Raw genomic sequence first — 13495 nt, 5'->3', positions numbered from 1 at the left:
ATGAAACTGTGAGCATTTTACCTCTTTGAAGTTTAGCTCCCTTATCTGTAAAATAGAATAATACCCCACCTCACAAGGGACAAATAAAGTAACAGAGATCAAATATTACCTCATCCTTCCCAGCCACCCTATTATTCCAAGGGGAGGAAGCATACGGTGCTAGCACATTCTCCCCCTCTGCATCCCTGACATGCTTAAAGAAAATCAACCCAACTTTTCTGAAAATACTCAACACATCTTAGTGAATAAATGTATGAACAAACAAATGTATCAGTAATTTCAGAGCAATCAAAGCTACTTTCAGTCAGAAACAATGCTTTTTTAAAGACAGAGTAGGAAACCCTCGCCTCTTTTAATCATTGTTTTCCCTCTTTCTCATTTCTTAAGTCCATTTTTTATAGACCCCTACTGATAAAGAAGAAAGTATCCATTTAGCCTTTCTCACCATTTACAGAAGTAAAACCACACAGGTAATTATTTTACGGGAGGATAAAACATTTATTTAAATGTAAACACTAATCTTTATTTTCATCATGCTGAAGTGTGTGGTTACAAACAATTTCCAATAAAACACTATATAATAAGCAAAAAATAAGTTAATACATCGTAAACTTACATACAGTCTCATCAATTAACAGGTTTAGGAACAAACAAGCCATTTCACGACTTTGAAGCTACATTTAGTAAAAAATTGCAAACACTCAAATCTTATCAACCCCAAGTAAGACGCTAAGGAGCTATTCAAGACTTCTTCAAACCAATTACACAAGTACAGTTTTATTTTTGGTTACAGTCCCCTGCTGTGCACAAGACCATTGGAATGCTGTAACAATTACACATTTTAAAACGGCACAAAGCAAAGCAAGGAGATAACATGCCAGCCTTACAGAAGCTGTCTTGAAAAGTGCAAACTCTGCATTTTCTCTTCCTGAACCACTAGGATAAGAACGGGTACCTCAGACGACACGGCAGGGTCATGAGCATGCTTTCTCTACCACTGGTGGGGCATTTACTTGAACCAGGTCTCCATGCCTTTGAAGATACCTCCGGTTTTAAACAGTGAACAGGCTTCAACTAAATATAGTGCAAATCAAATACCGAGGAGCAAAAACGACAGACTAGAGGCCGCCGCAAGTCGACCTGCTGTTTCTCCACCTGGCACGACGCCACACGGGACAGATTGGCACACGGAAACGACGACTTCTATTTTAGGTTTTGATGTGAAAGGCGGAGCGGCGGAGCGAATGCAGGGCGACCACACAGCAGCCCCGGAGCAAGGCCCCGATGTTGTAGACGGGATCTGTCCCCCCTCTCTGAGTACTGAATGCCCACAGAACAGTGGGGACCACGGGGGCAGCCACAGCCAGGAGATCCACCAGGAAGCTGCTGCTCCAGTACTGCGTCCCGACGGCCCCGCGCGACAACGGGATGATGCCGTCCAACCTCTCTTCCGTGGGGCCTGCAAAATCCAGCTCGCTCATGAGGCGGGTTGCGGGAGCTTCCGGATCCACCGTGGCGGAGGGGGTCTCCACGGGAGACAAAAGGATGGCCGAGTTGGGGTTTCTTGGCGTTAAATCCACCATGAACGCAGAGACGGACTCGGGGAAGCTTTCTGTCGAGTCAGCCCCGGACTCGTCAGGCGATGCTGAGCTCGAGGGCCACGGGTCCTGGAGCTGGAGCACGTGCTGGATGAGCTCCGAGATGGCGGGGCTGTAGGGCACCACGTCGGTCTGCACCGCTCGCTCCACCACCGCACTGCCCTCTTCCTCCCCAGCCGCCAGGGGGAGGCCGTCGAGGGCCGCTGCCGCGGGGGCGGGGTGAAGGAGCTCCAGGTCGCCGGCCTCTGCGGTGGCGGCGGTCACCATGCCATCCAGCAAATCTGTGCGGTCGGCCAGACCGTCTCCCACCAGCGGCTCGCCGTCGGCCCCTTCCTCGGTGCCCTGCTCCTCCGCAGACAGCCCGTCTGCCATCTTGACGAAAGGGGGGCCGAGGGGGAAGCTGTTCTCTGGGGAATCGCATGGGAAGTCCAGGCACAGTTCATCCCTCAGGGAGCCACTGTGCGCCATCTCCATGCTCTGCAGTAGAGACTCCAACTTCTTGTTTTGAATATTTATGTCCACAAAATATTTCTGAATGCCTTTATCTTTATCAGCCAAGCTGCTCCTCATAGTTTCGATGACCTGTTTGAGCTGTTTGATCTCCTTCCTGGCTTCCTTCAGGGCCAGCTGGGCCTCCACGCGGTGGCACTCTTCTTCAATCCAGTCTTCCCTCATCCGGGCCAGCTGGGACTTGAGCTCCACAATCTCGCTTTCCCTGCAGGGAGAAGGCAAGGTCAACTTCCAAGCGGGCGCCTAGCGATTCTGCCCCAAGGCCAGGAGCCCGGGCTCTTGCCCTTGAAACTTGGAGGTTAAATCAGTTTTGATTTTTTCTTTTCTCTCACAGGTATTAGCCGGGAACTGCCCCCCTTAATTGCAAAATAGCAAAAATGAGAAGAGTAACTAGAATCAGAATAAAAAATGTGACTATTGTCTGCTTTTCTTTTCGAGTGCTGTCAGGCGATGCGCGAAGTGTAAGCATTAGCCTCTATTCGGTATTTAATATTTGAAATTTCGTTAATAGGACACATTAGAGTTTCTTAGCCTCCTTTTATGTCCGTAGACCACCTTTTTCTTATATCTACACTTTCTGGAAGTAAAGTTCATTTCACTTTTAATTACCGATCAAAGATGGAAGGCAAACTGGTAAGTTTTAGCCTTGCAGAACTGTTCTGATCATATTCCAGTAATAATTTGAAATTTTTTTGAATTATAAAATGCATATTGCAAGGACTTTGTGAAAAGTCAATTATTCCCTCTCTTCTCAGGGGAAAATGCTACTGGATCCATCCTACACTGAAGAAAATCTATCCCATTTTTTAGATCCTTCACAGGACCCTGATTTCAAGATCTTTGTTGGCGATTCCTCCTGATAGATAATTTCTTCACAGTCAATGTAAATACAAGTCCTCATATTCTCAGTGGATATGAAAACCAGGCAGTCAGGATCCTGATATACATGAGAAGATGTTGTTAATTTTGCTTCTCTAAGTTTAGACCGGAGTAGTCTCCAGTTTCATTGCCTTCCCGTGCTTCCCTGCCATGACTGCTCAAACCCTCACAGGGATTCTTCAAATCATAAACAAATCCTTCCAGAAAGTAAGGTCTGACTCACGCCACCCCTGCCCTGAACTCTCAGCCACCCTGGTCAGAGCTCCATTCGTCTATACCAAAAAGTTCCGAGGGAAATCATGAAGCAGAAAATCTGGCCTGCCCCAAGATGTCAAAGGTCTTTTCTCTGTGATAAGATCTCTTAAGCATGGGTTTTTTTTTTTTTTTTTTTTTTGGTTTTTGTTTTTTACCTCAACACTTAGCCAAGAATAATGAACCTCTTCCTTCGGCCCAGAAATAGCTTGCAGGAATCATAGTGCACATGGCCGTCCGCGCTCTCAGAGAGATAAACAGGACTCAATAGGGGCCCCATGTGTGACCCTTAATGCTGGAAGTATGGGATTGTTCCTGCCAGTGTTCCTGCCATTTAAAAATAGCCACGCACACACCCAACCCTTCATGTCCGAGCTGTACACACCCAGAAGCAGAGGTTCCCCTCAAACCTTAGAGGGTCCCCGGTGCTCCTGAAACAGCCAAATCACTGAGGAATAGGAAATGGCTCTTTTGAAAGGCTGATTTCAGGAATTTACCAAAAATGAAAAAAATTTTCTTTTCTATTTCTCTATAGTGTGGGTTTGTGTTTCATTTCATGGAAAAAGAAACCATCCTTAGCTCAGCGTGCAAGGAATGCAGATTCACCTTTCATGAAGCCGGCGCTCTGATTCCTTCAGCTTGGTCTTCAGGTGTCTCACTGTAACCTCTTTTTGCTGCAGAGGAGTCAAATATTGCTCTGGGTTTGGGGGTTTGACACCATGATTTTCACCACAGGACATGTACCTTCCAGACCGCCTGAAACAATCCAAGCAACGAAATGTTACTTTTTCTATAAAAAGAAAAGTGACGGCACAGCTCACAGCTAGGGAAGGAAAGACAGCTGGGTACCAGGGTCTGAAACCTCAATGATGCAGGATTCACTTAAGAAGGGGGTTGTAATGTTACCTGCTGATCTTAGGACTGCTCATCACTCAGGAGAGTGTGGGGAGGGTGTTTGTGGAGAGGGTGTACACAGTGGAGAGGGAGGAGTTTTCTATGGCTTAAGAATGACCTCATACAAAATAATACATGATTGTGCACAGGCCTGCCTGTGGACTGATTCGGAGTAATGCACTGTTAGAGGACAATGAGTGGGACGGGTGGAGGGGGGAAGGACTGGAGCGAGACGGCCTCACTTTCCACACAATGTGCCACTGCCTAAACATCCCGATTGTTATTAGTTGAATTCAAACAGTTCCAAAATCAATCCCTGGCAAGAGTGTGCTGATTTGGTGGAAAGTTTCCTCATTCCAAAGGGGAAAGGCCACTCCACTGTCACCAGAGTGTGTGTTTTGTAAGAGAGATGCCTGGTGTTGTAGAAATCTTCCTGAGCTGGAATGTCGGCCCCTCTCAGGCCTGGCCGGGGCTGGGCATCCCTGCTGGAAGACAGCTGACTAACGAGAATGGCCACCCAGAAGGAAGAAGGCCAAGGAAGGAGGGCTAGCAGCTTTCTCCCCAGCGCTGGAGCCCTCGCCCTGGTCCCGCTGAACCTGCACTCCATCCAGATGGCCTGTGTCCACCTCCCAACCTTCCAGTACCCCTGTTGTGGCCCCTTTGGTTGTGGAGGTCCTTTTTTCTGCAGCCTCATGCCCCCCCCCCCCAGGGACTAATTAATTCCTTGCTTGACTTTCGGATTTCATTTCAATGTCATTTACTCTGATCCCTCCAGACTGAGTTGGACAGCCTCCTGACCTCTTACAAACACACGCAGCAACAGGTACTTGCAGAAAAGCCTTAACATGTCTTTGTCACTAGATGAGCAATGTCTTTGGTATCGTCTGGGCAGTTGGCACACGGACCCTCCCTGCTGTCTACTGTCCCATTTCCAGTGCTTTACACGGTCCCTGGCACAACATGGCACTCAACACATACCTGACATTTGAATGAACACGTGGATGATTCTTTCCTGTTCTGGGGACCCTCCCCCTGCCACAGTGCCATTTTTCCTCCCTATCCAGTCCCTCCCCGGGCTGCTGAGCCTTACCAGAAATCATGGTTTGAGTGCTTTCTGCAGCTGCCGTTGAAAGATCAGCTTAGTGCGGGAAAGGAAAGAGAAGTGGCTTTCTACAGAATAAGGCAGGAGCTCAAGAGATGCATAACTTTTTTTAAGTTTTTAAATTTTTTGAAGTTTATTCTGAGAGAGAGAGACCATGAGTAGGGGAGGGACAGAAAAAGAAAGACAGAAAGAGAGAGAGAGAGAGAGAGAGAGAGAGAGAGAATCCCAAGCAGGCTCTGCTCTGACTGGGCAAAACCTGATGTGGGACTTGAAGTCACGAACCTGAGAGAGGTAACCGCCTCCTCTTTTTTTCTAAGTTTTTTAAAGAAAACTTACCAAGTAGGACACACTAAGCCCCACGACCTGGGAGATGAACAGCACTCACCTCATGACTGGGCTGCAGTCACTTCCTTTGTAGGAGCCGGAGTTGCTACTACTTGGGGAAGAAGGCGCATAGCTGGGATGGATGTTAACGGGACTCAGCTGATTCCTGCACAGCATGGACAGGAAGTCCTTCTCCCGTGGGGAGGGGGGGCTGTTGCCAGACTTGTACGATGAAGCTCCATTACTCCGCCCATGGGGACCTCGGCTGGGAGAGAAAACATGAGAAATGTTAAAATGCTTGGGGCTCCCAGTGCTCAAATGCTAATACTTAACTCCTGCTAAAAGCCAGTTACTACTAAGGAAATCCAAGCTTCAGAGTCGAAAGGGGCAATATAATTACCGTCCTCAGGGACGGCCTTGTTGTCGCCTGACTGATACTTTCTTTCCTTCTGCCATTAGCACAGGCAACCTCACCCTCTGCTGTTCTTTCAAATAGTTTCTGACCATAAAGCTTGTTTTGAATTAATCCCAAATGCCTGTTAAGAACACAAACCATGTAAAATATTGATTTGGTTTAGGTTCACTTTAGAGGCTGTTTTGAAGATGTGGTTTTCATTCCAGTACACCTGTTTTAGCTTAAAAATGTTTGGGTTTGGTTCATGCTGGCGAAGAAAATGAGGGTGGTTCATTTGGAGTGTGAGGGAAAAACGGGGTTGCCCGTAAAGGAAGAGGAGAAAAGAGGACAGATAAACAGCTCATATAAGTGTGTCAAGCCTACAGTTTTAACCACCTATTTTCTTTCCATCCCCGATGACTTAACACAACCTTTATCGTTTAACTGCTGAAATGTTTTAAAGCTGTTTCTTCATTCCCTGGCCTGTTATTTTGCCCCCTAAGCAAGGAGGCTGACTCTCTGGCTGGAGTGGCCTTTCTAAAATGGAATTGGATATCACCGTCCTCAAAGCCGTTCAACAGCTCCCCAGGGCCTCAAGAGGACCGATCCCACCTACCTATCAAACCCATCATCTGCCACTCCTCCCTTCCCCCGCTGTATTCCAGAATTCCAAACAACTTACACTCTCCTGATGATCCATGCTCTCCACCATTTTCATGTTTTTCAACTTATCATTTTCTCTGCCTAGAATGCTCTCCCACTCCCTACCCTAACCCTTGGGATACTTACAACTTCGAGACTGATGGAAATCCACTCCAAGCAGCCTTCTCTGGATTCTTCCTTCCCTAGGCTTGTATACGTGTGGCTCCTTAAAGTTCCCTAGTACTCCATGAAAACTTGCATCCTGGGGTTTATTGCATTGTCTCACAACTACACAATTGTTTGTCTTTCCCACTAGACTAGGGCCTTCTGAAGGCAGGAACACAGTCTGTTCTTTTATATCCCCACTACTTCATGGCACATGCTAGATGCTCCCTAAATGACAGCTAAATGAATAATTTGGGTTTGAGCCTTAGCAATGCCACTTACTAGGAACTTGAGCAAGTAAGCTACTAAATATATGGGGATATATAATAATAACCTTTTTTTTTTGTCCTCACAGAGTCGATGTGAAAATCCAATCAAAGAATGCATGTGAGTGCATCTGATAAGATGTTAAGGGCAATTCAGCTGTAGGATATTATTACAGGAAAAACTTGTTCAGACTTCCCTATTAATCTTGTTTCAGAGATTTGGCACCTACTATGTAAGGCAGCATCTTGAGAATGTTGAAATTACTTAAATAGGATAACAGTTCTGTGTCAGAAATATTTCTTGTTGACATTACAAGAAAACGAAAGAGAACAAGATACCTTTCATCCACAAGTACTGCTTTTTGACAATCCCCTCTTTGCAATTCTGATTTACATCTGTACTCAACTGACACGTCTCAATGAGAAACGTGCGTAAATGTGAGTGTGCGTGTGGGTATACTTGGCTCCAAAACCACACTTACTCAAAATCAAATATAATTTCAACTAGCTGTCAACCCAGTAAATCACACATAAATGAAACATCACCAAATTCTAAAGTTAAAAAGTTCTTTCCTTTTGAAATCATCCAAAGGGACTCTGCCTCCTTTTTGTGAGAAGGGGACACTTTATATGGAACAGATGGGCTGATGGCTTTGTGACAAACCAACTCAGCAGCCCAGTGGTGCTGGGCTGAGCAGCAGAAAAGAACACGACGGGCTCTGGCTTGGATCTGCTTCTCCACACTTCACTTCCGAATCTACTGCAACCAGCCTATTTCTCAATGTGACAATGAGAAATATGCAGGATTCCACACTACAAGTCAGGAGAGACAGTAAGGAGCTAACCCTAATTTTGACCTGGGAATTCTCTTCTGAGTCGACCTTCACCAATGACCTTCTGTGCCCCAGCCCTGTTCCAGATGCTTTATGAACACAGTTTTACATTGATTTTGAGCTTCATGCTATAAAGCTGGTACCTCTCGTTTACATTATGTGAAGTGTGTGAAGTATTCAGTTATGTGAAGTGAGTGAGGTTCAGGGAAAAATCTGGTCCAAGAACACACAGCCAAACTAGGATTTAAATACAGATTTTTGAATGCTACAGAAATGCCTCCTTCTTACTTTACACAAATAGAATATATTGTTTGGAGCTTGTAAACAGGTATATTAGGTACTATGTATATGGTTATTACCTGAAGAATTCACCACTGACTTTTTACTACAGTGCAGTCACTAAGATACAAATTAAGTTAGATGGGAATTTTTAATAACTCACCTGCGATACCGAATAAATAAAATCTCTTCAAGTATTAAACATTACTATAGTACAATAAAATCTTCAAATATATTTCAGGAAATGAGTTATTAGACTATAATAGTTGACTTAAAAAAAAAGAAACTACATGCTTAAAAATATCAGTCTTGGGGGGGGGTGTCTGGGTAGCTCAGTTGGTTAATTAAACGTCTGACTTCAGCTCAGGTCATGATCCCACGGTTCTTGAGTTCATGTTCCCATCAGGCTCTTCACTCTCTGATCTTCGGTCTCCCTCCCTCTCTTTCTGTCCCTCCCTCATTCCTGCACTCTCTCTATCAAAAACAAATAAACATTAAAAAAAATGGAAAAGCTTCTTTAAAAAAATATCAGTCTTGCTCTTTACATTTAGTTCAGTTCAAGTGCTAACACATATGGGCACAAAGTCATTGCAAAACATTTTCAAAGGAGAGGCTAGGGTTCCATATTTGTCATGGCCATGAACAGTCAAACTCGACGATACCTTCCTCAGTCCAGTCTAAATCCCTTGGTGGTGGCGGACAAGAAGAATGCCTTCCACAAAGAGGAGACAGAATTCTGTGGACCCTGCCCACTTCCCGAATACCTGAATACAGTAAATGGAAAGTGAGAGAAAGGGAGAAGGGAAGAAGGGAACCAACTTCATAAGGGGCCTAGGTGAATTTCAGTCCCTCCCCCAACATTGTCCTTTACTTCCCGGTAACATTATCATCATCATCATCATCATCATCATCACTGTTATGGGTTGGATCGTGTCTACCCCCCAAAATTCATAATGTCGAAGTCCTAACCCCCCAGTACCTAAGAATGGGGCTGTTTTTGGAAACAGGATTTTAAAGAAAGGTAATTAAATTTAATTAATCCCAGTCCAGTCTGACTAGTGTCCTTATAAGAACAGAAAACGTGGACACAGGAACAGAGAAAGGTTACGTTGAGGAACAGAGACAAGATAGACTTTTATAAGCCAAGGAGAGAGGCTTCCGAAGAAGCCAATCCCGCTGACATCTTGATCTTGCACTTCTAGCCTCCAGAATTGTTGAGAAGGTAATTCCTGTTGTGTAAGCCTCCCAGTCTGTGATATTTTGCGCCAACAGCCTGAGAAAACTAATATGAACATCATCACCACCATCGCCGTCTTCTTCATCATGTCCACTAGTATCATTTTTACCACTACTGACTAAAACCCACTTAGGACGCTTTTACTAAATTCTGGACACCATGTTAAGCACTCATATATTAGCTCATTTAACTCAGTGAGGGAGATGCCACTATTAACCCATTTTCCAGAATGGTAAGTCTCAGGGCTCTGGGTCATGTACCTAATAAATAATGGAGGCTAAACTAAAGCCCATGTTTCTCTGACTCCAAATTCCAATCTTTTTTTTTCCCTTCTCATTTCTATCTGCCTCTGATTTGATTAGGATTTTAGTTTAAGAAACAGAATTCTTCAGAAATGTTTGCAGAGTTGGCCTTCATTAAGAAGAGATCCTTTGTAAATCTTTAAGTTTTGTGTTTTAAATCCCCTGTCAAAAATATTCTCACCAACTCCACTTGTTTATTTCTCCCACTCCTTCCCCAAATGTTCCTGCTCACCTTCCTCCCAGGAGCTAATTTTCCACAGAGAAAATTCATTTATTACAGGAGAAGCAAGCCATTTAAAAGGATCATAAGCTATTATAAAGTTTGGCATGAAAAAAAAATTAAAAAAAATAATAAAGTTTGGCATGGATACCCGGCCCATCTAGAGGAGCTGTTCTCACTGCAAGATCCTACAGAGCACAAATATTACGTGAGATGCCCAAGATACCCCATCACAGAAATCTACTGACTGTGCTCTGTGCCTGGGTCAGATAAAAAGAAGAAAAAAAGTGAGGATCATGGATAGAACATTGTCAATTCCAATTTTCCATTGATGACGCCTGTATTTGATTTGCATGTAATTCTATTTAGCTATTTTATGATTAACATGTCAATTTTTAGTCACTTGGAGAAACCATGGATTCCAGACTAGACAATTTTCTGTAAGGCACTCAGTATTGTTGACATTAGCTTGGAAATTAACCACAAACACAAACTTCTTTGCAAGGCTTAATAAAATTGGCCTCTTCCACAGGCCATTTCTTTTTTCCTTTGCTTTGCTCTTTGATACCTTGTACCATGGTATGTGCTAATTTTCTTGAATGGGTTAGATAAATGGTTTATTCTCAGAGCAAGCCACATCTGATTTATACTGAGAATGTTTATATTCATGTTCTGTGATCCCAGAGGCACTTTATTTCCAAATTAGATTGTGTTTGGGGATAGAACAATTGTGCTTTTTCATTGTGGACTTCACGCTTTTGTTTGCTTGTCTGGCTTCAGCTTTGTTTTTTAACAATAAAACTTCACCAGAGAGGGTCTCAGGTCCCTTTATAAACATCAGTTAAACGTTCTGCTCACCCAAGAGGAATGGGAAATATTTGCTTGCTGAATCCTGGGAATGCAAGTTTCCAGAAATTAGCTAGTTTTTCTCCAGGAAGAGACCTTAAAAATTATGTGGTCCAACCCTTTTTTTGCAAATTTGGACACTACGGCCCGGGAAAGTCCAGTGACCTGCACGAAGTCTAAAAACAAATCATCCCCAGTGTCTTGCTGCTCACTCCATTGAACTGTTTGGGTCCCTGGCTCAGAGCTCAGCTTATCACAGAGCTATCCTGGAACCAGCCTATTTAAGATGTACCACGTATCCCACTGCTCTCAATATCCTTTCTCTCTGTGTTTTTTTTTTTTTTTTAATTTTTTTAACGTTTATTTATTTTTGAGACAGAGAGAGACAGAGCATGAACGGGGGAGGGTCAGAGAGAGAGGGAGACACAGAATCTGAAACAGGCTCCAGGCTCTGAGCAGTCAGCACAGAGCCCGACATGGGGCTCGAACTCACGGACCACGAGATCGTGACCTGAGCCGAAGTCGGACGCTTAACCGACTGAGCCACCCAGGCGCCCCTCTCTCTGTGTTTTTAAAAATAATTCTATTATTTATGTATTTATTGTCTTTTTTTCCTACTAGAATGAATAGAATTTCCATGGAGTTTTGTTTACTGCCATATCTCCAGAACCTGTCTCATAGCAGAAGTTCAATAAATACTTGTTGAATGAATGAAGTCACTGACAGTAGGAGAGAGTCCTAGGGCTTACAACCTTTCCTACCAAATGTGAATGGTGGGTCATGATTTCCCACAGTTCCTCTCTTCCCACAACCCAAATAGCATCCATGGTGAACATCTGTTGATGCTTGGTATGTTCTAAGCACTGACCCCACACTATGTGTATATAAACCCTATGAAGTAGGTATGGGTATAGTCCTATTTTACATATGAGAAAACTGAGGCACAGAGAAGTTAAGCAACTTGCTTAGGGCCACACAGCCTATAGGTGGTGGAGCTGGCATTCGAACCAAGGCAGCCTGGCTCCAGAGCACAGATACTTAGCTATTCTGCTCTAATGTCTTTTTATGGTGGTGGCCACCCACGCCATTAACTTTAGTCTTTTTTCACCCCCTTCCCCTAGTGACTGTTGGGAGTATTCAGGGGTCACTATGAAGTCAGAGGTTTCACAGCCAAGAGACGACACAGTCATGAAGGAGGGCAGGTAGGAGGTGGATACCAGGTGAGTACACGGGTGAGCAAGAGAAAGAGAAAGCAGAGAAGGACGAGCAGACACACAGCCAAGGACTGGATGAGAGACAGCCACCGGGTAGACACATATTGGTCAAGCCCTGTGACCACAGTTGGTAGGACAGGGGAAAGTTTCAATTTCAAACCATTATAAAAACCAAAACCTACTCACTGAAAAATAACAAAATCATGAACGGACAGTAATCCAGGTGGTTCTATAGAAACATAAAGTACAGGTGAGTCACCTGCCGAAAGCGTCTCAATAATTACAGAGCAGGAGACGGCGCCTACTTGCGTGAAAAGGAGGACCGCTTGCTTCCAGCAGCAGACATATGGACCTCAGGAGCGGAAATGCTGCCCGTGCTGCTCGAGGAGCTAAAATCAGCTTCGCTACCTGAAAAACAACAGGGGAGTGAGAGAGAGGCCTGAAGGAAAGGAAACCTGAGAATGTGCTGGCCAGCCTCCTGCCTCTCCGGTCCGGCTCCCGGCGCGGCGCGTGCACACTCGAGCGCAGCAAGTGGCAGGATTCCAGACCTTCTAGGCTCCCAGCCTTTCCCTCAAAGCAAACAAGAGAAGGTGCAAGTACAACGACATCATGTCATAAACACAGCTTAGAAGCACGGTGAGGCCAGTTTCATAAAGACACCCATCATCCGGCTGATCCTGCACAGTGACCCAAGGTTGGGGCAGAAACGCACGCCTCTTCCTGTGTGTCGGGCACTCCTCGACAACATCAACGTGCAGGGCCCAAACTTTAGGCAGAACGAAAAGCAGACTTGTCAGTCCCAAAGGAGTTTTTCCAGGAGAGTTTATCTTTGGGCTTTTGCAGTCAGCTAGCCATACTTGAATCTGGCACATTAGGGTCTGGAGAGAATCAGTCTGTTAGAAGCCGTTGGGAAGAAAGCCTGGGTCCGGATAACTGCTTGAACCGGCACTATCTGATCAGTGACTCTCTGACTCCAGCTGCTGTTTTTCTATTAAGAGCACAACCCTAACAAAAAGCAGAAATGGAACATTTCCAAACAGAATGAAGAAAGTTCAGTGACAGTGATGGAAACTGGATTATACTGATATGTGAAGTTTTACTTGTGGGGGGGGGGAGCGGGTAGGGGGATTGTTCATTACTTTACAAAAATCACATTCTATTTTGAGCACAGACTACAGTTCAGTATGTAATTAGAAACATGCTGTGTTGCAGAATAATTAATATGAATTCATTTCTAACAAAAAATACATAGTTCTGGAATAGTAATAATGGAAATATTCCAAGGATTGCCTGGGGAAGTTAAGGAGAGTGAAAGATGCAAAAGAGAAGAAGTGGGAAGAAGAAAGAGAAGATTTAAAAAAAAAAAGATAATGTTCCATATGCTTTTGGAAAATAAATCTAGGGATACAATTTTATTTGACCTTATCTCTCAACTCCTACAACACAATTTATGACTCTTCTGGTCTAGAACCCAGAGCCAACTCACATTTTTGAGTTGAGGAAAATATGAATAATCTAAATCCTTTGAGATTCTAACA

At 44.3% G+C, this 13495-nt stretch overlaps 1 protein-coding gene across 1 annotated transcript in view; it reads right to left on the bottom strand.

The window, feature by feature from the left end:
* Nucleotides 1-480: 480 nt before the first annotated feature.
* Nucleotides 481-13495, bottom strand: part of SYBU (syntabulin) — a 73886-nt gene continuing 60871 nt past the window's right edge. The window contains exons 4-7 of the mRNA XM_049633001.1: nt 12263-12365; nt 5621-5824; nt 3846-3995; nt 481-2313 (exon numbers count right to left, since the gene is read on the bottom strand). Coding sequence (XP_049488958.1) covers nt 1209-2313; nt 3846-3995; nt 5621-5824; nt 12263-12365 — 1562 coding nt within the window. The 3' untranslated portion in view covers nt 481-1208. The remainder of the gene's footprint in view (nt 2314-3845; nt 3996-5620; nt 5825-12262; nt 12366-13495) is intronic.

Source organism: Panthera uncia, chromosome F2 (genome assembly GCF_023721935.1).
Source record: "Panthera uncia isolate 11264 chromosome F2, Puncia_PCG_1.0, whole genome shotgun sequence".
NCBI classification, from domain to species: Eukaryota; Metazoa; Chordata; class Mammalia; order Carnivora; family Felidae; genus Panthera; species Panthera uncia.
This window is presented reverse-complemented; position numbering and strand designations above follow the sequence as displayed.